The sequence below is a fragment of the Ovis aries genome, chromosome 1, assembly GCF_016772045.2.
Source record: "Ovis aries strain OAR_USU_Benz2616 breed Rambouillet chromosome 1, ARS-UI_Ramb_v3.0, whole genome shotgun sequence".
NCBI classification, from domain to species: Eukaryota; Metazoa; Chordata; class Mammalia; order Artiodactyla; family Bovidae; genus Ovis; species Ovis aries.
Window position 1 is genome coordinate 19,694,029 of NC_056054.1, and position 25,620 is coordinate 19,719,648.

General features: G+C 40.1%; 2 protein-coding genes across 5 annotated transcripts in view; one reads left to right on the plus strand and one right to left on the minus strand.

The window, feature by feature from the left end:
* Window positions 1-25,620, minus strand: part of ZSWIM5 (zinc finger SWIM-type containing 5) — a 169,525-nt gene that overhangs the window by 25,903 nt on the left and 118,002 nt on the right. The window contains exons 3-11 of the mRNA XM_027969186.3: window positions 24,725-24,873; window positions 23,146-23,296; window positions 14,869-15,048; window positions 9,139-9,315; window positions 6,484-6,630; window positions 5,844-5,981; window positions 4,195-4,455; window positions 3,845-3,980; window positions 2,891-3,048 (exon numbers count right to left, since the gene is read on the minus strand). Coding sequence (XP_027824987.2) covers window positions 2,891-3,048; window positions 3,845-3,980; window positions 4,195-4,455; window positions 5,844-5,981; window positions 6,484-6,630; window positions 9,139-9,315; window positions 14,869-15,048; window positions 23,146-23,296; window positions 24,725-24,873 — 1,497 coding nt within the window. The remainder of the gene's footprint in view (window positions 1-2,890; window positions 3,049-3,844; window positions 3,981-4,194; window positions 4,456-5,843; window positions 5,982-6,483; window positions 6,631-9,138; window positions 9,316-14,868; window positions 15,049-23,145; window positions 23,297-24,724; window positions 24,874-25,620) is intronic.
* Window positions 2,894-20,889, plus strand: LOC121817852 (large ribosomal subunit protein uL6-like). 4 transcript variants are annotated; one of them, XM_060404598.1, is made up of 4 exons: window positions 2,894-4,378; window positions 5,525-5,609; window positions 9,485-9,664; window positions 14,505-20,889. In XM_060404598.1, the coding sequence occupies exon 4, from the start codon at window positions 20,150-20,152 to the stop codon at window positions 20,774-20,776; it is 627 nt and encodes a 208-aa protein (XP_060260581.1). In that variant the 5' UTR covers window positions 2,894-4,378; window positions 5,525-5,609; window positions 9,485-9,664; window positions 14,505-20,149; the 3' UTR covers window positions 20,777-20,889. The 4 variants fall into 4 exon arrangements, with proteins under 4 accessions (XP_060260581.1, XP_060260512.1, XP_060260468.1 ...); XM_060404529.1 differs by having other exon boundaries at window positions 9,516-9,664; XM_060404485.1 differs by lacking the exon at window positions 5,525-5,609.

Sequence of the window (25,620 nt, forward strand, 5' to 3'; positions counted from 1 at the left end):
ACTTATGAATGTGTTCTTGCAATGGAACACATTCATATGTAGGGGACTTACTGTAAATATCCTGTTCCTCATCAAATGTTCAACCATTATTAGTATCTACTGCTACTTTTTCACTGTGGCTACTCTAGGTACCTCATATAAGTGGAATCATGCAATGTTTTGTCTTTTTGTGTCTGGTTTATTTCACTTAATGTTTTCAAGGCTCATCCATGTTGTAACATGTATTAGAAGTTCATTCCTTTTTATGGCTAAATAATATTCCATTGTATATATTTACTACAGTTTGTTTATCCATTCATCTGCTGACAGATACTTGAGTTATTTACAACTTTTGGCAATTGTGAATAATGCCACTATTAATATTGGTGTACAAATATCTGTTTAAGTCCATGTTTTCAATTCTTTGGGGTATATGCCTACCTAATTCTTATTTATTCTTGAGTCAGCTTTGGTAGTTTGTATCCATCAAGAAATCAGTCTATTTCATTTATATTGTTGAATTTATTAGCATAAAGTTGTCTTTAGAATTTGTTGTGATGTCACTTTTCCCATTCTTAAAATTGCTACTTTGTCTTCTCCTTTTTTCTTGATCAGTCTGGACAAAGATTTCAATTTTATATATCTTTTCAAAGAAACAGCTTTTTGTTTCATTGATTTTCTTTTTTTCTATATTTTATTTGATTTCTGCTCTGATATGTGTTATTTTCTTTCTTTTACTTATTTTAGGTTTCATTTGCTCTTCTTCTCTGGGTTCTTATGTTAGAATCTGGGATCGTCGATTTGAAACCTTTCTTCTTTTCACATATAGGTATTAAGTGCTAAAAATTTCCTTCTAAGTAAAGCTTTAGCCCTAATCCACAAAATTTTAAATGTTGTACTTTTTCATTCAGTTTAAAATATTTTCTATTCATTTTTTTTCTGTTTTTCTCCCTTTGTTCAGTGAGTTACATGGAGGTGTACAGTTTAATTTCTAAAACTTAAGTGGATTTTTATTATTGATTTCTAATTCAACTGTGGTCGTCTGGAAAAGATTTTTATTTCAGCTTTAAAAAAATTTATTTATTTATTTATTTTAATTGGAGGCTAATTACTTTAAAACATTGTAGTGTTTTTTGCCATACATTGACATGAATCAGCCATGGGTGCACATGTGTCCCCCATCCTGAACCCTCCTCCCACTTCTCTCCTCATCCTATTTCAGCTTTTTTTAAACATCATTTTATTTTATCAGCCATGCCACCTAGCATGTGGGGTCTTAGTTCCTCAACCAGGTACTGAACCCATGCTACCTGCAGTGGAAATGTGGAGTCCTAACCACTGGACTGCCAGGAAATTCCTTTTACCTTTGTTTTTGGAAAGATATTTTCACTGGTATAGAATTCTAGGTCAAAAAAAATTTTTAAGAGTAATTTAAAGATTTTTCTCCACTGTCTTCTGGCTTATACTGCTTCTAATGAGAAACCTACTCTCATACTTTTATCATTTATCCTTAGTATATAGTGTGTATTTTTTTCCCTGCAGTTGCATTTAAGTAAGATTTTTCTCTTTAATCATGGGTTTTAAGCAATTTGATTATGATGTGCCTTGGTATAATTTTCTTCATATTTCTTATGCTTGAGTTTCAGTAAGCATCTTGGATCTGTGGCATCCTTATCCTGCTTGGAATCTGATACTCCATGACAGGCCACTGCCACCCCCACTTCCCATATGGATGTCTATTGTCAAATTTATTATTTTTTCCAATAAGATTTATGAAAAATGTTATCTTAGAGTAATTTAAATTTGTATTTCTCAAGTGAGGCCAGGCATTTTTAATTGTTTAAAACTCATTTGTACCTTCTTTTCTGTAAACTGCCTGATCATATTTGTTCAATTTTTTTTTACTGTTTTTTAAAAATCATTTTTATATTGATTTGTCTGTGTCTTTTACCTTTTCTACAATTTTGCATACATTCTTTCTACTATAAGAAGACACAACATAACGTTATTTTAAATTTTAAAAAAGTGCTTAAAAAAACCCATGTAATTTCCTGGTATCAGAAAAATACTCACAGTCCATGGCAGCTAGTATTTTATTATAACTTCTCTGGGGCTTATTTTTACTTCTCTTTGTGATGAGATCTACATAGCTAACATGGAGGATGTGAGCTTAAAAACCTGAGTCACTCTGGACTGTCTTATTTTTTGACCAGGGGCCCTAGAAAAATCATAAACTCTCATATCTGAGATTTGGAGTTCCATCACTCACTGGATCTTCCAATGGTCCTGGGAAGCTGACAGGTCATTGACAATGATCCCCATTTTATAGATTTTTAAACCAGAGGATTAGAAATGTAAAGTGACTTTATCATATGGAAGGTTAGATTTAGAAGTTACCTTGCTAAGTCACTTCAGTCGTATCTGACTCTGTGCGACCCCATAGACAGCAGCCCGTCAGGCTCCCCCATCCCTGGGATTCTCCAGGCAAGAACTCTGGAGTGGGTTGCCTTTTCCTTCTCCAATGCATGAAAGTGAAAAGTCAAAGTGAAGTCGCTCAGTCGTGTCCAACTCTTAGCGACCCCATGGACTGCTACCAGGCTGCTCCGTCCATGGGATTTTCCAGGCAAGAGTACTGGAGTAGGGTGCCATTGCCTTCTCCAGAAGCTACCTTAAAGATGATCTATTCTCTGTTCTCAAGAGTCCTACAATTAGTAACTATGGCAAAACTCTGACTTGGACTCAGGTGTTTATTGTAATAGGCAGTAATCAAAGTGAGGATCCCTACCACTCTAAGTGCTTAAGAGAAGTCGAATAGCTTCTCTTCTTCAGGAGACTCAGGCTAAGCCTTTAGTAGGTCATGACCAAGCAGGCATACTGGGGGTGCTGGAACCTTACATCTATCTATGCTCACCTTTGGCAGCAGTCAGCATGGTGGAGGCCAGTTCACACTGCTGTGATTCCAAGTGTCCAAGCGTGAACCAGCGAGGGTAACGGCTGGGCACCACAGATACCATATGGTGAGGGTGGGAAGTGTCGCCTGAAGAAGTTGAGTTTTCTAGAACAGGTAACCTAGAAGACCCAGGGAGAGTCATCAACTACTACCCAGACCCTTGCCATTCTGAGCCACCTTAGAGAAGCTTGTTCTTTGCTGGGGAGGAAATGGGAAGGAAAGGGTTAATGAGGACCCTCAAAGGTTTTAAAACCTATGAGTACTGTACGTTATATGAGGTGAGTGCCTGGGCACTTGGAAGAACTCAAGCTGAACAGTTCTTACTGAAAACAGTTCAGAAGTCATAAGATTATTTGTTAAAGTATAAGAAATATATGCCAAGTAATCCTCAGCAGTCCTTTCTGGTCAAGCTGAGGCGCTCTCTCAGCCTTATAGTCTAACTTAAATTCTTCTGTACCGTCTGCTGCATCCAAGAGGACTACCTGCCTGAACCAAGGATTCTACTCTTGTTTGGAGACAGGATGCCCATAGCTCACTGTTCTCAAGTCTTGATACAGAAAGACTTACTTCTACTTCCCTAGATGTATCTGGTGACCTATGCCCGGGAACCATTTCTCAGTTAGATATGGAAGGGCTCAAACCCTTTGTGAAGCTGCCAAACTGGCCCTTGAACAAAGAGGCTCAGGCCTTGGATATTCTGTATCTGTTAAAATCTCAGAGGCTTCTTCAACTCACTGAGAATGCAGCCAGGGAAGAAGCTAGGAGTCCTAGATCATAGGAAAATATCTGAACCATTTTAGGGCAGGCCAATGGCAGGTCCAATAGAACACAGAAAGAGGGAAAGAAAAGAAAGTGAGACAAACCAAGAGGCTTCTGCTTTGGTGGAGGCATTTGGGCTGGGAAAAGGCTACCCACCTCATGGCACGTAAGGCTAACTTATAGGACAGGTCTGGATCATGCGGCAGCAGAGCTGAGAACAAGTACTTGGCAAAGGTGTGCATGGGAACACTCTCTCGGTGGATGACTTCTCCCAGGCCACTGAAGGGGCCTCCTGCAGGAAGGAGATAAACCAGCCAGTTGTTTATCTGTGCGCTTTTATTTGCCTGCCTGACCTTGAGCTCCAGGGCCCCACAAGTGCTCGCTAGCCATGGGAACCTTCATTACACTTTAAAGTCAGAAATGTTGCTGTGCTTGTGCTCTATTAGAGAGGGGAACCTGGAGTCAAATGCCTAAGACTCTGTGCCAACAGTCCCTTCTCTACTTACCTTCTAGTAGTAAGATGCACTGTTTCTGCAGTGTTTGCACTAGCTCATCGTCCAGCTGCAGCTCCTGGAGTCGACTCAGCAGTTGCTCCTCGTTACGGCACACCTTGTCCTGTGCATAGAGGCCTTCAGGCATCACCCTCTGTTGACCCATCCCCATCAGAGCAACTTCCATGGCCAATGACAGGTAGGACTCACTGCTGTTTGGGCAGCCTGCAGCCACAGGCACATGCTGGTACACAGGGGGTCTGCTTTCATTCATATCTGAGGACAACAGGGCACCAGATTTGTTAGGTCAGGTCCCATGGATTTTTGTGCCTCTCCCACCAATGCACACTTTGGGATACAGCTTGGTCAATAACTAACACAAAGAAGCTAAATGAAAAACCAGAACAGTAATATACTGAAAATAAAAAATAAAAACATACTAAAAAATGTTATACATGGTTCTAAAGATTAACTCCTTCCTAAAATATGAACTGGCTAGGCCAGCTGGAAAAAAATACAGTCATACTAGTCTTCTGTTAGAATGTTATGTAATACTACAATGATCTATTTTTGTGTCTGTCTCTTCATTAGAATGTAAGAACCTTCTAGGAAAGGGACTTTATCGTTTTGCCTTAGGCATCTCCACTGTCTGGTATGTGTAAGGAGCCAAATGTTTGTGGTGAATAAATCCCAAGTACAACCTCAGGTTCTTAAGACATCTAAGTGTCATTATGCAGATGAAAGAGACCAAGGAGGATGATTCCTTTTTCAGGGGATAAGAGGAAAGACACAGTAGCCCTGTCTCGCATTGAAGTCACCTCTTGTATCTCTACCCAGAGATATCTGAATCATCCAGTTAAACTATTACTTTTGTGATATTTGCAACTTTAATGTTATTGTTACTTTTTATCCTCCACCTTTGGGTTCTAAGTTTCAGGAGAAGAGCACAGATCTAAAAGCCAGAGTCTTAATTTCTTTCCTTCCTCCCATTATCCATTTCGTAAATGTTTAAGGGAGACTATTAAAAGGGAGTTATTGCCCTAACTGCTGTTTTCAGGAACTTGAAAGGCTAGCAGAGACACTTGTAAACAAATTTTATGGCAGTGTGCTAAATACCATAATATATGCATGTTTACAATACAGTGATAGCATAAAGGAAAAAAGAATCAATTTTGTCTCAAGTCCCTGTTAATTTGAGACTCTACTAAATTACCTCCCTTTTATTTCTCTTTTGTAAAATTGGTACAAAACTACCACCAGGGAGACTGTTCAAGGGAAACATGAGAGTATTATGTAATTGCAAGGGATACACACACTGCTGATGCAAGTTCTTTTACATTTCCAGACTGTTTTGAGGACCTGGCCTCTGACTTCTCAAGTCCCGCTGGTCCTTTTTGTTCCCTTTGGATTACTCTTCAGACATTCACAAGGTAGGAAAGTGACAGGAGCAAAGGAAAGCTGAAGCTGGCAAGGTAAAATGGGTGAACAGGACAGAGCCAGTCCACAGAGTGGGGAAGGAAGATAAGAAAGGAGCAATCCCAAGGAAACCACTCAGGGGAGGTCCAGTTTAGATAAGAGAACAAGAGGGGTAAAACAGACTCTGTCATGGGAAAGAAGAGGGCTCCGAAGGGTAGTCTGGGCTTCCCTCAGGCTGACCCCTGTACCTGACACTTCCAGATAGCCATCATCATTCAGGCGGCAGGCCTCAGTCAAGGTGAGAAACAGGCAGCCAATTGGATCCAGAGGGTGGCCCACCCAGCCTTCTAGGTTTGTGATGGTTGTGGTTCCCCTCTGCAACAGTTCTGGAAATAAGCAGGTCAAAGGTTTTGAGAGGGATATACACACACTGCTCTCTGTCCCTGCTTGGTCTCTTCATCAGTCTCCTCATCAGTCTCCTTCAGGCGGTGGCCCTGAGACTCAAAGTAAAGCTTGCCTTGGGTTGAGGAGTCTGGTCACCAGCTCATCAGCCACTATGAGGCCATGTGGGATGCATTTGGGCTGCCTGCCGATAGCACACATATGTAGACACAGCTTTACAGTTTAAAAAGGGTCTTCTCATACCAGATCTCAGTGGATCCAACTGTCCTATGCGAGAGGCAGGCCAGCATTATTATTCCCATTTTACAGATAAGAAAACTGAGATTTATAGAGGTAAAGAGAGGGATTCCACACAGAAAGGAGAATGACCTGGAATCCCCTAACCCCTGCCACACCAGGAAACTGAATGAAAATTAAGTCCTGGGCCTTGTAGTCCCTGAGAACCCCATCAGCCTAAGCAGTTGAGATGGCTCCTGATCACTATACCTTTCTTCTGATGCTTGTAGATTTCCAGCTGCCGCTGCTGCTGCAACCTGAGAGTATTGATAATGGCCACTGTGAGTCTGAGGGCCTCTTTTGGGTAACCATGGGAACGCAGGGCATCAACCCGAGCACAGGCTGTAGGCACATGCTCTATCAGATGAGAAGAAGATATTTTGATTGAGTTAAATTTTCAAATCAGGAAAACTTGTGTTTGACAACGGGAAACAGTATTCAGTTCAGGTCCTCAAATTTGACCTGACATCTACTGTGTACCAGAAATTGTATTTTATCTTTTAGGGATATAAAGTTGAATAAGTCACAGGTACTACCTCCAAGGAGATACACTGCAGCCTCAGTATAGTGGTTTGGTGTAGAAAGGGGCAAAGAACTAGGATAATAAACTGTTATACCTCTTTCTGAACATAAACCTCAGGAACCTAATGCAGCAATAAACTACTTTTATAGAGGGAAGGCCTCACTTGTTTATTAATCCTGTTTCCTGAGAACCTATTATGTGCCAGGTAGCATGCTGGGCAAAGCAACTACAAAAATGTATAAGAAACGGTTACTGTCCTCAAAGAGCTCATAAATAATACATAAAAAGATCATTATAAAACAGTTAAAAAGAAATGACAAGATAGAAATATACACAGAAAGAAAATATTTGAGCTATATGCTTTGTAGGGCAAGTAATATTTTAAATAGGTAGAAAAACAGAAAGAGGCATCCCTGGCAAAGAGAACGTATAAATAAAGGCATGTAAGTAAAAGCATAAAAAGTATTCTGGATAACATCTTCAGAGTATGGCAAATAGTTTTGTGTAGAGTTAGGTTATGTGGCTAGAGATAGCCTGGAAAGGTGGAGTCTGGAATGTTAAGAGCTTCGAATGCCATTCTAAGAAGTTTGGATTTACCTTAGGCATAATGGATGACTACCAAACACTTATAAATGGGGAAGGGACATAAATATACACAAAGCATATAGCTTTGCCCTACAAAGCATATAGCTCAAATATTTTCCTTCTGTGTTTATTTCTATCTTGTCATTTCTTTTTAACTGTTTTATAATGATCTTTTTATGTATTATTTCTGAGCTCTTTGAGGACAGTGACTGTTTCTTTTACATTTTTGTAGTTGCTTTGCCCAGCCTGCTACGTGGCACATAATAGGTTCTCAGGAAACAGGATTAATAAACATAAAAATTATAGGAATAATTATAGAAAATACAGATAAAATAGAAAATAAAAATCAGAGATAACCATTATTTCTAATTTCATATTTTTATGAAAAATATGTATCTCTAGACTTTCCTAAATAATTTTAATAAAAATGATGTATTATAATTATTGTTTTATAATTAGGTTTTCCACTTAATAATTCATTGTAAATATTTTTCCATACCATTAAATATACTTCCATAATATTAAAAATGATTACATATCATTCCATTAAATATGTGTACTATCCATTGGCTCAATCAGTCCCCTATTGCTGGACATTATTGTTTTTAATTTTTCTCATCTATACGTTATATGTTCATGTTCTAATAAACCTCATAACTTTATGTACATTCTTAGTTAATTATAGCTCAGGATAAATTCCTAGATATAGAATTCCTGGATCAAGGGCTATGAATTTATTTTAAAGGCTTTTGATAAGTGTTGCTGAACTGCAGTAAGTATTTACATTCCTACCAGTAATATATGAGATTACTATATCCAATGTAGCCTCTCCTACACCAAAATCAGTTATCATTATTTAAAAAAATTCCTATTTGACAACTGAAACATGGTAATTCAGTGTTGTTTTGATTTGGATCTTTGTTTATAATGGGGTGTGTATTTTTCACACACTTGTTAGATTTATGTTTTAAAAGTATTAGATCAGAGAAGAGGAAAAATAATCAGTGGGAATTTCAGGTAGTGACCTACAGTGAGTTTGGCCAAAACCTTTCAAGAGAGAGACAGGCACACATCCAGATTCAGCAGGCTCTTGCGAAAGACAAAGATATGGGATGAGGGACAGAGGTAGGGAATTAGGAGATGATAATAAAAATGTATGCTATTGTTTTAAGACTCAGAGAATGAATATTATTTTATAAGTGTGTAGTATGGAATATGCATTCTGTAACAAAGTCAAGAACAGACTCAAAGAAGGCTAGAGGAGAGTTTAAACTCATGATGGAACAGCTTTATTCTGTGATGATAAAGGAAGGAATGAGGAAAGGAAGACAGCTTGGTGACAAATGCAGACAGTCTGAGCTACTAGTACAGAGCGATTTAAGTTTCAAAGTTCATGCCTTTTTAGCAAAACATGTAATTTCATAGTAGATTCTAATGTTGTTCAGTAACTGCTAAGAGTCTATGAACTGATGTCTAATGGTTTTGTTAGTACTCCTTTAGATTTATTAGCTCCTTTCCCCTCCCCAAACTCAGGAAACAATAGAAATACCTCTTTTTGAGATTACTGTACTTCAGCTGAGAACATATACAAGTGGCTCAGGCTATACCCTGAGGCCCTAGTCAAGGCCCCAAAAGATCTGGATGAAGACTGTCCAAAGGGTAGTTGTGTTGCTGGTACCTATGGAGATGGCTCACTCAGGCCTGACATGAGGTGAGACTGGGCTCTGAAATTCTTAGAGTAGGATAAGTACACTTACCAAGCCACAGTGGTTGGCCTTGGGAATTGAAGAGTAGCCTCTCACTTTCCCGCTGGCAGGCAGGAGCTGTATATACATCACTGCTGATGATTCGCTGTAAGTGGCTGTCCTGCCAATGCAACTCACGGCCCTCAATGGCTCTAGTGAACACCGTCCGTCTCGGTCTGGATAAAGAATCTGGGGAAAGGAAAAAAGATGCAGCAGTTCAGTGATGGGTAATCTGAAGATCTAACTCCTGTGTCTTCTTCAGGATGGAAGGACAGGCAGAACAATAGTGTATAGTTAGTGAGAGCAGCAACTCTGCCATTTGTCTGGGTATTCATTGTCTTACTTCTCTATTGGGTAGCTTTTAATGTGTCCCTGTCCTCTATGGGAAGAACCTTTCTACATAGATCTATGACTGAAGACCAATTTCTCCTAAGACCCAGAGCTACATGAGAGAGAAGAGGGATAGTGATGCTCAGCTGCTCAGTTACAAGGATTCCAACTGCTTCTACAGAAGCCAAAGGAAAAGATAAGCAGTGAGGTAATATCCTTGGTCAACCCATAACTGGTTTCTTTTACAGTATGACCCTTATCAGACTACTTCTGTCACATTGATATAAAAGCTGAAAAACAGCGGCAGTCCTGTGTATTTTGGTATCTTTAATTTTTAAAATAATTTTATTTCTTTATGCATTTTCTTTTGGCTGGGCTGGATCTTCATTGCTGTGTGGGCTTTTCTTTAGTTGTGGCAAGCAGGCTTCTCATTGTGGTGGCTTCTCTTACTGTGGAGCACAGATTCGAGGCACTTTCATTTCAGTAGTCACAGCACAGGGGCTCAGAGAATAGGCTCAGTAGTTGGGGCACACGGGCTTAGTTGCTTTGCGGCATGTGGGATCTTCCTGGTTCAGGGATCAAACCTGTCCCCTGCATTGGCAGGTGGATTCCTCACCACTGAGCCACCAGGGTAAGTCCTCTGGTATCTTTATCACGCTAGTATCTGCAGGCTTACAACCTGTTCTCCAGTAAGAAAACCTGAGGCTGACTAAAGATTAATTGAATTGTTTTCTCAATGGAGTCCTACCAAAACATCTCTCTTCAGGAAAAGGGCTGAAGGGAAACAGCAGACAAAGTAAGCTCAATTCTTTAGGGTGGTGTGTAGGAGCTGACTCATTAGAAAAGACCTTGATGCTGGGAAAGAGTGAAGGCAGGAGGAGAAGGGGACAACAGAGGACAAGATGGTCAGATGGCATGGACTCAAAGCCAATTTAATGGACATGAGTTGAAGCAAGCTCCAGATGGTGAAGAACAGGGAAGCCTGGCGTGCTGCAGTCCATGGGGTCACAAAGAGTCGGACACGACTGAGTGACTGAACAACGACAAAATACTAGAGTGGGTTGCCATTTCCTTCTCTAGGGGATCTTCCTGACCCAGGGATCGAACCTGAGTCTCCTGCATTGCAGGCAGATTCTTTACCATCTGAGCCACATGGGGTTTAATAAGGTAACATCTGAATAGAGACCTGAAGGAACCAAAGAGCAAGCCTTAGATGTAACTAAGGAAGCGCATTCTAGGCAAAAGGAACAGCAAGTGCTAAGCTAAGGTGGGAACATATTTGAAGTTTTTGAGGGCAGGGCAGAGGCCAGTGTACACAGAATGGAATGAGCAAGCCAGAAACTCACAGGAGATGAGGTCAGAGAGATACTAGGGAACCAGAATGGGCAGAGCCTTCTAGGCCATGAGGAAAGATGAGAAGCCACTTGAGGGCTCTGAGTTGTTGAAGGTGTATGATCTGATTTGACAACTGGCAGCAGCATAGAGAACAGACTTTAAGGTAGAAGCAGTTAGGAGGTCACTGTAATAATTTGTGAAAGATAATCTGTTCAGAGTAATATGCAGTAGAGACGATGAGAGTAAATGAACTTTGGCTATGTTCTAAAGGCAAAGGTGACAGGATTTGCCCATGGATTAGATCTGGGGGATCTGGGTGAGAAAGAGAAGAATCAAGAATGACTCCAAGGTTTTTAAGGTAGGCTTGCCATATGCAGAGATAGGGAAGTCTACACAAGAGGAGCAGGTTTGGGTGGGGCTTGAGAGGTAAGAAATCCTACTGAGATGTCTATTAATATCTAAGAGGCAATATCGAAAAGGTAGTTAAACATGTAAATCTGGAGTTGAGAGGAAAAGTTTGGGCAGGAGTTATAAATTTGAGTATTGTTAGTATACAGATGATTATTAAAACAATGCAATTATCAGGGGAGTAAATACAGAAAGAGAAGTGGTTTGATGACTGAGCCCTGGGTACTCTAGAATTTTAGGTTGGGAAGTGGTGGGGAGACAGTAAAGGAGACTGAGGAGGGGCCAAGGAAGAGGAGAACCAAGAGAACAGTGTCGTGGAATAAGATGAAAAAGGTGTTTGAAAGAGAGAGTGACCAGCAGTAACAAATACTGTTGATAGATCAAGTAAATTCTGACTTGAAAACTAGATTTAGGAATGGTTACCATTAGTGACCCAGAGAAGGCAATGGCAACCCACTCCTGTACTCTTGCCTGGAAAATCTCATGGACGGTGGAGCCTGGTGGGCTGCAGTCCATGGGGTCGTTAGGAGTCAGACACGACTGAGCGACTTCACTTTCACTTTTTACTTTCATGCATTGGAGAAGGAAATAGCAACCCACTCCAGTGTTCTTGACTGGAGAATCCCAGGGACAGGGGAGCCTGATGGGCTGCTGTCTCTGGGGTTGCACAGAGTCGGACACAACTGAAGTGACTTAGCAGCAGCAGTGTTAGTGACCAGTACAAGAGCTGTTTCAGTACTGGAGGGATGACTGCCTGACTTGAGTGAATTCAAGGAAGAATAAGAGCAGAAGCAGAGAAGATAAATATATAACATTCTTTTGAGCATTTTTCTTAATTCTACCACTTATTTCTACTCTCTCAGAGAAATAGGGTGGTGGACAGGAGAGGCATGTAGGGTCAGCAAGTATGTTTTTGTTTTGTTTTGTTTTGTTTCAGGTGAAAGATAAAACAATGTGCTGGTATACTCCTAGGAATAATCCACAAAAATCTGTGATGCAGGAGAGAGGAGATAATTGCTGGGGTGATTCCTAGGTAAAAGAGAAGGAATAGGTTCTTAAGAACAAATGGAGTGCTTGGACTTAGACAGAAGCACAAAGAAGAATAGGGGAACAGGCAGACAGGCATAACAGGTAGATGGGCATAAACAGAGGCAGATGTGATGACAGAGTTTTGGAGATTCTCTTCTGATTGCTTCTGTATTCTCAGTGAACAGGAAGCAAGGCTCTAGGCTGTACGTGAGGAAGGGGAGAAAGCATAGAAAGTTTTAAGGAAAGGCAATGTGAAACAGTAATTTAGAAGAGTGAAAGGAAGCATGGACCAGAGAAATGTAGCTGATGTATGGACAGTACAATGGGCCCACTTGAGATTACTGGTCATCAACTTAAATAAGACCAGTTATTGTGGCCGTGTTTCTCGCCAATATGCTCACTGTGTGAGTGTGAGCACTGAGTAATTAGAAAGTCAGACCGAATTACTAAGGATAAGGTTTTGCTATGTGAATATAACTAAGGGAAAGAGGGAGTTGAATATGTTTGCAGAGTAGTGATTATAATGATATACCAAGGAATCTAATCTGGATAAGGAGGAAAATGAGGCTACCACAAGAAAGAAAAAGTGACAGGATCAAAATTCCTAATGGGGTCCAGGAATTACTGGAATATGCATAACAGAGAAAATAATCTAGTAAGGCTGGTGGTGGTAATTAGAGCTGCTTGAAATTATGACTGTAAAGAAGGAGCAGTTATTGGTAGTGAAAGGGTTCAGGGTATGACCTTGGGGTTGCATGGCTAAGTTATGTAGAAGATAGACTATTGGTACTTCCCTGGTGGTACAGTGGTTAGGAAACCACATGCCAATGCAGGGGACATGAGTTTGATCCCTGGCTGGGGAAGACCCCACATGCCTGAGAGCAGCTAAGCCTGTGCACTACAACTACTGAAGCCCAAGAACCCAAGAGTGCACGCTCTCCAACAAGACAAGCCATCACAGAGTGAAGCCTGTGCACTGCAACTAGAGAGCAGCCTGCACTCGTCGCAACTGGAGAAAGCCCGCACCCGGCGGTGAAGACAAGGCACAGCCAAAAGTTAACACAAAAGATAGACTATTCAAAGAGAGGAGGTAAAAGAACTCGGAGGCTTGAATACCGGAAGTGTCATCTATGTGGCTAAGAATTACAACAGAAGTAGGGACAGAGAGTAGTGTTAGTGAGCCAACTGCCAAAAATCTTCAAGGAATTAACCCAGAGATAAAAATGACCAAAACCAGGAGGGTAGCAGACAGCATGTTTTAACAGCATCAACTTTAAAACTGGGGGGTATTTTAGGAAGGAGGATAGGATAATGATGTAGAAATGGCAATGAAGAGTAAGCAGGATGCCTACTGCTCCATCAGGCCCAAAGGTAAACATACATGAGTGATAAATCAGTCATGGCCTGAGAAAACTTAACAGGAAACAATACCCTCAAATAAGAACCAGTAACAAGTGTTTTGGAACGAGAGAAGCCACCACAATGAGAAGCCTGCAGAGCATAACTAAAGAGTAGCCTCTGCTTGCTGCAACTAGATAATGCCTATATGCAGCAATGAAGACCCAGCACTGCCAAAAAAAAAAAAAAAAAAGGAACAATAACAACAAATAACCAAAATAATATACAAGAAAGAAACTGCCAGACTGGAGGCATGTGTTTATATGCAGCATTGGATTCTCTCTATGCCAATCCAAAGCCAATACTAAAAGCATGAATTCCTATGTTGTGGAGGTTAGATGAGCTACCCAGGAAAGGAGAGCTTCATGTGGTGAAGTTGTAGCCTTTTCATCTCTCATTACCTTGGTTACCTTAAATACACTGATAATCAATTATGGAATAGTAGATGAAGACCAAGCAAGAACAATAATTTAAGTGATTTCCTCCTTGAGGTTAAAAATATTAGTGGATTTATCACTTACAATAAAAGGGAAGACATGTAAAATCAATGTTTGATAAAATCTACCAGTAAAAGATCCCCATGGGCTAAACAGCAATCAATTGCTAGCAGCACATGGCCTGAGTTAGATGAACTAAAGCTGATGTGAATGCTGATGCCCAGTAATATCTGGTCAGTGGGCTCAAAAGGCAGAGGGTACAGTATCACTGTACTGGATTTGTCTTAAAATGGGGCAAGAGTAAGCAGTATCTTGGAAGCATGGCCCCGGCCTCTTCCCCCCAGATATCGGCTATATAAAAATTTGAGGAAAACAGAGAAAAGTAAGAAAAGCAGCTGTCAGGACATTTTTTAAAGTTTTTTTTTTTTCTTCTTCCTGCAGGTATTCCATCTTTCCCTTGAGGTAAGTCTTCTGAGATAAAACCAGCCCTAGTGGAGGCCAAGATCCCTGAGTCATGAAGAACTTGAAGGGTAAAGAGGATTCATGCAGAGGGTTCCAGGAATTCATGCTGGGCACTGTAAGGACACACCCAGAGTAGAAAAGGACAACATACCCAATGTCAAAGATAAAAAGCTTGCCCTTATTTAAGGTTTGGCATTTCAAGATAAACAAAGGACAGGCTTTTCTTATTTAGGATGACAATTCTGACAGTCTAAAAGTTGTCCAGCCACCTTCGTTCTAGGGCTTTAACCTCTGACCTTTTGGAGTTCCAGGCACCAAGACCCTAGAATGACATCTGGCTCACCTGAACTGTGACTGGCATTCTGGGGAAGTGCATTGGTGATGTTGGGCAGCTCATGCCCATAGTTCCCATCCTCCAGGGGACAGACATCCAGGTCATTCCATTTCTGCAGTTGCTGCAGCCAACAGGATTTTTCTTCCAATTTGCAATGTGGATTTAAAATGATGCACACCCATAAGGCCCCTGGAAAAGAAAGCAACCACATCCTTGACATCTCTCCTTTGATGTATGTCTAAGCCTTAATTTTTCAGTTTACTCTTTTCTTCTATTTTCAGTTGGTAGGAAAAGTTTCCAAAACATCAGTTCTCAATATAAGAAACCAAATCTGCTAAAGTTTTCAGAAATGCTTATTTTTCCTTCCCAAAGGTTTCTTAAAGCAGAGTAGCTATCTTGATATCTGGGTATGTGCCTGTGTTTGATGAACAAGATAGATTTGGACTTGAATTCTGAGCTCAAATCGGCAGTCCAACAATTTATTGAGAGCTTTCTTGTTTAAGAGTTTGTATTGGAGAATAAGACACTGTTCCTACCCTTGAGGAGCTCTGCAGTGGGGGAAGACAGAAAAATAAACACAGTGTCATTTTAATATGAATATGATAAGCGTTAAGATAAAGATATGTTCAGGGTACAATAATAGCACAGAGCAAAGACATTTACTGTAAGAAGGAAGGTGCTCAGAAAAGGATTCAATTTTTGGTTAGTTGATCTTGGGCTTTCTGAGCTTCAAATCCCTCAACTGTAAAACAGATCATAATGTAGAGAGCCTGGCATATTACTTGGCATGTAGTGGAATTATATTTCCTTTTTCCACGGAAAATAATTTATTTGGACTTGGGTTTTGATACTGTTGATCAGCTATGATGCCTTAAAACTATCACATTCTTGGATCTTCTCTGTCACTATAGCAGCATATCACATATTCCACATAACCAGTAAGTACTGTTTCTTTGATCCCATCACCCTTCTTTTCAAGCAAACCTGCTTCCTCTCTTCAAAGCTGGTTACATGGCTGAGCCAGAAATATTCTCAATCTCAAGTTAACAATAAAACCTGGCTGCAGAGTGTCTTAAGTTAAACATTCTTTGGGATGGAGCTACATCTGTGGATGGAGGTATATTCAGACACTATTTTAAGACCCCTTAAAGTCAAGTAAGAATGTTTTAAAAGACCATTTAAGCCTCAATTTCAGGTACTAACTAGAAGATAAAAATTCATTTCTATAGGTTCAAATAAGTTTTTCAAATCTACAATGAAAAAGAAACTATACTATATAATACTGTAGTATTTTGTATAATGATGGCTCTTAAGAGGATTAGTTAGGAGTCAAATTAAGTGACTCCTAACTTATAATAATTGTAACCCAGGTGGCTCAGTGGTAAAGAATCCACCTCCCAATGCAGGAGAAAAAGGAGAGGCAGGTTTGATCCCTGAGTTGGGAAGATCCCCCGGAGAAGGAAATGACAACCCACTCCAGTCTTCTCACGTGGAAAATCCCATGGACAGAGGAGCCTGGTGGGCTACAATCCATAGGCTCACAAAGAGTTAGCCACTGCTGAGCGACTGAGCCCACACATACACAAATAATAATAATTATAATAAAGACAGTAAATACTATTATAGCCATATATAAAGTGTTATGAGAATAGGTATGATGGAACAATTAACTCTGTACATGCGGTCAGGAAAGGTTACAACATTCGAGTTTGTCCTTGAAGAATAAACATGAGTTAATTCTATTTAAAAATGGCTAACTAAACATGTATGTTTATCACTACTCCCTCTTAATACTTTATTAAAACAAAAGTGGAGAGATAAAAACAGGCATAAATATTCAAGGTAGTTTAGTACCTGCTCATTCCCTCTCCTGGAAGAAAACCAGAGCTTTACTCACTGGAAAGACTGATTCACAGAAGTTCTGGACTGGGAATACTACACAAAGCTGAGGGTAGATTTTCCTCACTAAAAACTGAGGGATTAAGAAAAATATACATATGGAACAAATGAACACCCCCACTCCCACCAAGCAGTCCTCTTTCCCTGCTTGGTTGTGAGAAGACTGTGTTGGTCTTATAATTGAGACACTGTGTTCATGTCCTAGTGTTTTGTGGAAGGCAGAACTTCTGAGTAATAAGATTAGCTGAGGAAATACCTAAGCAAAGTGCTAAAGGAGCAGCCTGGTTCCTCTTGAGTGCTTAGAGTAAAATGCAAGAAGAAAGAAATTATTTAAAGACAGAACTGTTCATCAAAAAGGAAGTAAAACTTAAAGATGTGGAACATTCTCAGCCTATGCACATTGAAAAGAATGAGAAAAGCTGTTTGGGAAAGAACCCTAAGGGTGTGACCTTAAAAGAGGTAAATCCTCATCTTTCATTGTAGGAAGAAAAAGAGAACATCTATAATTTTAAAAATTAAGAAAGAACGGTCATTTAGAAATATGGAGGCATATTAGAAAAAGCAGCTAGAAGAATTAAAAATTGCTCTTTCTAAGAAGTAGAAACTGACAATGTAAAGGAATATGGCAGAGGAATACTGTTTTTTATTATAAAGTTTGTAGAACCATTTGAAATTTTAACCTGTGTACATGTATTACTTCATTTTAAAAGAAGAACAAGAGATAGATAGGAGTTGTTTAAGCACAGAAATGGCGGGAGAGTATGTACCAAAACAGGGGGAAGGACATAAGGGAAAGCAAAAATGCCGAGATGTCATTGTAGTCTCTTTGAATATTTGTAGTCTATTGGATGTTTTTTCCTTTTGGTAGAAAATTTTTGTAATCTAGGATGTCAGCTTTTAATACTATTGGGACTGTGAGTTCCTATCAATAAAAGTTCACCTTTCTGAACACCAGGTGGCAAGAAATCCTTAATATACAGAAGGTAAACATTTTTGAACAGTGTGGCAATAAGAAAGATGCACAAATATTCAGATCATAAAAGTTACTTTCTCAACTTTTAGAATTCAAGAATCCTAAAGGCCTGTATAAACCTCATGAAAAAAACTGTTTTTTTCACATAGTAGTTCTTCTCCTATGGTGTCTGTGTTACACTGTTTGCTGGTTCTTGTAAAATTAATGTAGGGATGGGGTATGGTCAATTTTATTGGAAACTATTAAGAGGTCAAGTAAAGTAACAACAGAGAAGAGCAATATGGCAGACACTGGTGGTTTTAACCAAAGCTACTTATCAGTAGAGTGACAGCAATGAGCAATGGAAGACTGCAGTGGGCTCAAGACAGCATATGGAGGTAAGCAAATGGAAAGAGGGACGAGGTTTTCAAGAAGTGTTGTTCTGAAGGAAAAAAGAGAAATGAGGTAGTGATTAGAGGAGGAGGGGAAAATCAAAGGCACTTATGAGACTGAAAATATTAGACCATATTTGTATTCTGATGGAATTGATCCAGTATTGAGGGAGAAATTAATGATACCCGAGAAAAGAGTAATTGCAGGAGCAAAATTCTTGAGAAAAGGGAATGGCATAGGAACAGGAGCAAATATGTAAAGGCTGGTCTTTTATGGGAGCAAAGATACTTTACAGGTTTTAAAAGAAAATGTTTAAAAATGTGCACCTGTGGCTGATTCATGTCAATGTATGGCAAAACCCACCACAGTATTATAAAGTAATTATTATCCAATTAAATAAATTTTTTTTAAAAAAAGTATATGTGTACAGACGTGGGGAGATGAGAAAACCATGCCTGACTGCTTCTGTTATCTCCCGTTCAGAAACTGAAGGAACTGAGGCCACTCCTCCCATTCTTACTATCCCTGCTGAGACCATCCCCAGAGGAGCAGGCCTTTTGACCAGTGAGGAACCCTCAGAGTAGTCGGGGCGGGGGGCGGGGCATGAATGCACATGCTCTAGTGTCTAACCCAATAATGCAGTGTTTTATAAAATGTGGTCTCTGGAAGAACGTCATCAGCATCCTCTGGGAATTTGTTGGAAATGCAAAGTATCAGGTCCTCCTCCAACTGACAAGATCAGAAACTCAGGTCAGGGCCCAGCAATCTATTTTAACAAGTATCCCAGGTGATTCTGGGAAGATCATAGATAGCGGTCTGTGCAGAATGCTTAGAGTTTCTTGGAAGGTTGATACAGCAATTTCTTAGATAAGAAAATGTCACAACCAGGAGCTTTTCATAATGAATCTGAGTAACCAACAAAAGTTTTAGACGCACTGAGGTCATGCTCCACTTACTTCCTGTCACCTAAGGCCAAGTCCAAATCCACAACACAATCCTGCGATTATCACAGAAATTATTCCCAAGAGATTCAGGCCTCAGATAAACCTGATGCTCTGAAGGCTAATTTCAAATTCTTAAAAAACATGCACTTTTGGGGAAAACAGCACATGCGAGATGAAATTGAGGGAGACGTTGCACAAGGATGCTTGATTTGGAGTTGGACAGGTTGGGGCTCCAGTGTTAGAGCCACCACCTGCTAGTGTGTAACTTTGAACAAAAAACTTTCTGACCTCCATTTTTCTCACCTAAACATATGGAGATGCTGATGTCTTATCCTTGAAGGGTCCATGCCTACAATCCCTTCTGAGGGAAGCTGTTTCCAAGTTGCCATGTACTGTATTACATGGCCCTGGTCACAACTGGTTAGACCAGTAACTTTAAATTAGTATTTCAACATTCCTGTACTTTGGAAAATGTGATTGTGTCAGAGAGACAGTTTTCTATACTTCTTTATTTCATTCTGTATCCAGAAGTAACCAGAGGTGTCTCTGTTTCTTTGCAATAAACACACAATTACTTCATAGGTTTGTTATGAGAATTAAACATGCATACAATCTTTAACACAGAGACTGGCACATAATGCTCAATAATGCAGCTGTTCATTATTAATGAAAACTCCAAAGCTATAGTGCCTCAGGTGATATGAAGCCCCAGCACTCAAACCAAAACCCCACACTTACCAGCCCCAAAGTAACCATGTAAAGTCTGAATCATTAAGCCTTATTCCTCAAAGCTTTTAGCTCTAAGACTATAATGTATTAATATATGCTTTGGGGAGTTCATTAAAATCCTAAGCTGTAGTGGTTTTATGGTGCTATTTTGTATGAGAGGAAAGTCTGTCATTGCTTTTTGGGGTGGAGAAAGTACGAAGAAGCTATATTAGAAATTTCAGAATATGCCATAGACAACTTTTCTAGTATAACACCAAAGTGGGGCTGTGACTGGATTGTAAGTTCAGAGTATGAAGGATTCTGCAAACAGGGAGGGGAGTTGAGTATCACCATTACAAAACTGTCATTGAAATGGGAATGATGAAGATAAATAATGACTAAAGAAGATGGTCTTGCTCTCTTTGCCGCATCTACTGCAAGAATGAAGACCATTCTCAGCAATCGGATTGTCGACATCCCAGAAAATGTCGACATTAGCTTGAAGGGACAGACAGTTATTGTGAAAGGCCCCAGAGGCACCCTGCGGAGGGACTTCAATCACATCAATGTAGAACTCAGTCTCCGTGGAAAGAAAAAGAAGAGGCTCCATGTTGACAAATGGTGGGGAAACAGAAAGGAATTGGCCACTGTTCGCACAATCTGTAGTCACGTACAGAACATGATCAAGGGTGTTACACTGGGCTTCCATTACAAGATGAGGTTGGTGTATGCCCACTTCCCCATCAATGTTGTTATTCAGGAGAATGGTTCTCTTGTGGAAATCCGAAATTTTTTAAGCGAAAAATACATACACAGGGTTCGAATGAGGCCAAGGGTTGCCTGTTCAGTATCTCAAGCCCAGAAAGATGAGTTGATTCTTGAAGGAAATGACATTGAACTTGTGTCAAATTCAGCTGCTTTGATTCAGCAAGCCACCACAGTTAAAAACAAGGATATCAGAAAATTTTTGGATGGTATCTATGTTTCTGAAAAAGGAACAGTTCAGCAGGCTGATGAATAAGATCTCAGTGATCCTGCTGCAGAAACAACAAGATAGCAGATGGTTCTATGGACTCAGTTGTGATCTTTTAAAGAGACAATAAAAACTCTTGATTTGAGAAAAAAAAAAAAAAAGAAGATGGTCTTAATGACAAGAATCTTGAACAAAGAGACCATTCATGAGGCCACAGGTCTAATTTAATCTAAAAGTCCCAAGGTCCTCAACCAGACCAGTTATGACAAGAAATAAAAGTGTGAATGGATACTAAATTACATTTAAAAGATCAAGAAATCAAATTATATTGGTGACTGGATGTAGGGAATGACACAAAAATGAATGCTTGACAATAAGTTTCGTCGAATAAGAAATGGAGGTGCCAATGCCAGGTTCAGGGGAATCTTTCTTCATAGAAGGCCTGATTTCATTTTTGGATTTCTCAAGTTTGAGGTGATCAGGAGATTTTTTCAGTAGAAATGGTCATAGGGTAGCAGCTAATATGAGACTGGAAATAAGATAATTGAAAAAGGATGAGGAAGAGAACACCACAGAAGTAACTCTGAGGTCACGATACTAAAAAAAAAAAAAAAAAGAGTTCTCAAAGGACTGGAAAAGGTCAGTTTTCATTCCAATCCCAAAGGAAGGCAATGCCAAAGAATGTTCAAACTACCACACATTTGCACTCATCTCAAACGCTAGCAAAGTAATGCTCATAATCCAATCCAGGCTTCAACAGTACGTGAACCATGAACTTCCAGATGTTCAAGCTGGATTTAGAAAAGGCAGAGGAACCAGAGATAAAATTGCCAACATCCACTGGATCATAGAAAAAGCAAGAGAGTTTCAGAAAAAAATCTACTTCTGCTTTATTGATTACACCAAAGCCTTTGACTGTGTGGATCACAACAAACTGTGGAAAATTCTAAGAGATGGGAATACCAGACCACCTGACCTGCTTCTTGAAAAATCTATATGCAGGTCAAGACGCAACAGTGAGACATGGACAACAGACCAGGTCCAAATTGGGAAAGGAGTATGTCAAGGCTGTATATTGTCACCCTGCTTATTTAACTTCTATGCAGAGTACATCATGAGAAATGCTGGGCTGGATGAAGCATAAGCTGGAATCAAGATTGCCAGAAGAAATATCAATAACCTCAGATATGCAGATGACACCACCCTTATGGCAGAAAGTGAAGAGGAAGCCTCTTGATGAAAGTGCAAGAGGAGAGTGAAAAAGTTGGCTTAAAGCTCAACATTCACAAAACTAAGATCATGGCATCCGGTCACATCACTTCATGGCAAATAGATGGGGAAACAATGGAAACAGTGAGAGACTTCATTTTTTTTGGCTCCAAAATCACTGCAGATAGTTGACTGCAGCCATGAAATTAAAAGACACTTGCTCCTTGGAAGAAAGGCTATGATCAACCTAGACAACATATTAAAAAGCAGAGACATTACTTTGCCAACAAAGGTCCATCTAGTCTAGTCAAAGCTATGGCTTTTCCAGTAGTCATGTATGGACGTGAGAGTTGGACTATAAAGAAAGCTGAGTGCTGAAGAATTGATGCTTCTGAAGTGTGGTGTTGGAGAAGACTCTTAAGGGTTCCTTGAATGGCAAGGAGATCCAACCAGTCTATCCTAAAGGAAATCAGTCCTGAATATTCATTGGAAGGACTGAAATTGAAACTGCAGCTGAAACTCCAATACTTTGGCCACTTGATGTGAAGAACTGACTCACTAGAAAAGACCCAGATGCTGGGAAAGATTGAAGGAGGGAGGAGAAGGGGCCGACAGAGGATGAGATGGTTGGATGGCATCACTGACTCGATGGACATGAGTTTGAGCAAGCTCTGGGAGTTGGTGATGGACAGGGAGGACTGGTGTACTGCAGTCCATGGGGTTGCAGAGAGTCGGACATGACTGAGCGACTGACCTGAACTGAACAAAGGAGAATAGAGAAAGAAAAACAGAAGTCCAGGGCTCAAGGCTTAGAAATGGCCTTATGGCTAAGAGGTTTGCTGGAAATGATAAAGAAAAGCAGACCCAGGGAATGCGAGAAAAGTGAGAATAACAAGTATTTGGAGAGCCAAGCTAATGTCATGAGACAGAAGCCAAGGCAAAAGGTTTTCTCTCACTAAAGGCTTCTGTATGGCAATATCTGGAATAGAACGCTGGTGTCAGTAGCAAAACATAAGGCTGTGGAAGAAACACAAGTGAGTTCAAAATGACTCCGGGTGGCCTCTATAGAACCTAAATCTTCCACCATTTGGGCTAACGTTCACTTAGCAAGATCTATGTAATGACTAATGACAAGTATTCACTAACACTATTGCTGGGGACAAGCTCACAGGATAGACATAGCACCTCGCTGAGATATGGGGACTTACCTAGCTCATCCCAGAGCTGCCTGCACTTATCTGTCATGCTTGTTCCTTGTTGCCTCCACAGTGTGAGTCGTGGGTCGGCCATAAACTGTTCCGTTATTAGTGTCAGCATCCTGGCTCCATTGGAATCTCTCATCCGCAGCATCTCTCGAACCTGACACATAAGGAGGGGCAGGTGGTTGGTGACTGTACATCATAACAAAGTAGGAGGAGAAGGAAGGGGAAGAGAGGGAGGAGAAGATGAAGTATCTAAGCACAGCATATCCAAGGAGCCAAAAAGAAGGCCTCTTCTTCTGTAAGCAAGTTCTCTGCATGTATTAAGAGAGCCTGCTGTGCACAATGAGATACCACTTCATACTCACAAGGATGGCTAGAATAAAAAAGCTAGATAATAAGTGTTGGCAAGGATATAGAGAAATCAGAACCCTCATACACTGTTTAGTGAGATTGTAGAATGATGCAGCCACTTTGGAAATCACTCTAGAAATTCCTCAAACATAGAGCTACCATATGGCCTACTAATTCCATTCCTAGAGAGAAATGAAAATATATATGTCAACACAGAAACACTGTACAAGAATGTTTATAGGAGCCTTATTTATAACAGCTTAGAGGTGGAAACAATCCAAATGCCCATCAACAGACAAATGAAATGTGTGGTATCCATACAATGGAATATTATTTGGCCATAAAAAGAAATGAAGTACTGACACATGCTACAACATGGATGTATGTTTTAAAATATTTTGAAATACTATGCCAGGAGAAAAAAGCCAGTCACAAAAGACTACATACTATAGGATTCCATTCCTAGGAAAGTCCAGAATAGGGAAATCTATAAAGACAGAAAGCACACTAGTGGTTGCTTAGGGCTCAGGGAAGAGGGGCATGGGGAACAGGGGAATGATAGGTAAAGGGAAAGGGTTTATTTTTAAGATAATGAAAATGTTCTAAAGTTGATTGCAGTGATAGCTGTACATATCTGTCAATATACTAAAAACCACTGAATTGTACAATTTTTTAAATGGGTGAATTTTATGATATGTGAATTATATTTCACCAAAGGTGTTAAGAAAGAAAAGAAAGCAAGCCTGCTGTGAGAGTCCCCAGTTCCAAATTACTAAGTTTCTGGGACTTCTCAGTGGCTAATACTCTGCACTCCCAATGCAAGGGGCCAGGGTTCAACTCTTGGTCAGAGAACTAGATCCCACATGCCACAACTAAGACCTGGCACAGCCAAATAAATAAGTTAATATTTTAAAAACAACAAAATATTGTCTCTTAAGGCCTCATTGGGCAGCCTTGGGTTCAAGGCAGGGGGAGGTAGCTTCATTACTAATCCCCCCAGGAATGCAAACTCATTTAGAGAGTGTGGAGCAAGAGGAAGAGGACGACCAGGGTGAGGCAGTAGGGCTCCCTGGATGCAACCTGCTCTGTTCTGCTCTGCTCAGCTCCCCTCCCCCCAAGTAGTTTTCAAGCATTCAGTACAGGTAGGTCAAGTGAGCTAGCTACAATGCATGAAGCCAGAAGTGTGGTGAGCCCAGTTTACGTAAGGAAAAAAAAAAATCTTTTCATCTCTTACCTTGGCAAACATTGAATTGAGTTGCTTTCCAGAGCCATAGTAACCACCCTGGGAGAGAAAGAGCTTCACTTGTTCTTTCACCTGTTCTTCATCCAAATGCCAACAGTTCTCATCATCAATGCTGGCCCCAGCCGTGGGGTCAGGAGCACCTGCAAGGAATAGGATGGTGAAATGAATCTCCTGAGTTCCTACACTCCACACTCAGCAGGAGCAGCCCTATGTGAGTATATTCAGAAACAGATGGGCATTCTGCCTTAATCCAGGCTTTGTCAATTGTGTGGTTCTCAAGAAACGTAAGAGAGTAGAGCTAGTCTCATGTTCACTGAAAGTCTCGGTTGTATCCTCTCCCAAGGTCTACAAATATCATCCTGGGGTAAAAATGCATAAACACGAAAGTAGTGATGTATTTTTTTCCCCTAGGAGAATGTAATTCTTCTACTTTGTTTTTCTTTGAAGTTTAGAATAAGCCTTAAAGCACACGTATTATTTTAAAATTAAAATAATACTTTCTTAGAAAATAAAAATTTCTCTTTTTAAAATTCACAATAAAATTGTAGCTTCTCAAGTGGAGTCAACAATTCTAAATTTCTGGAAACTTGCTACCTAAAGTTACAGGCAGGGTTATATACAGGGTGATATTTTATAAATTTATACTCAGAATATCTTTCCTTCCTGGGCTCACCTCAATGACATCACTTAAAACACAGTGTTAGTTATTTATACATCCCTCTCCCCTAGTAGCCTGTTAGCTCCTTGCTCACAGTTGAATCATCTATGACACAGTTCTGGTAATGTGACAGGCACCTAAAAAATATCTGTGGAATGAAAACTGAATCTTCTTTCACTTTCTCAAAGACTGAGTCCTGTGATAGGTTTTTAGAACCCTGTCTCCAAGT

What these genes read in the sequence shown, in the direction of transcription:
- LOC121817852 (XM_060404598.1), top strand. Translation starts at nt 20,150, where the DNA reads ATGACTAAAGAAGATGGTCTTGCTCTCTTTGCCGCATCTACTGCAAGA.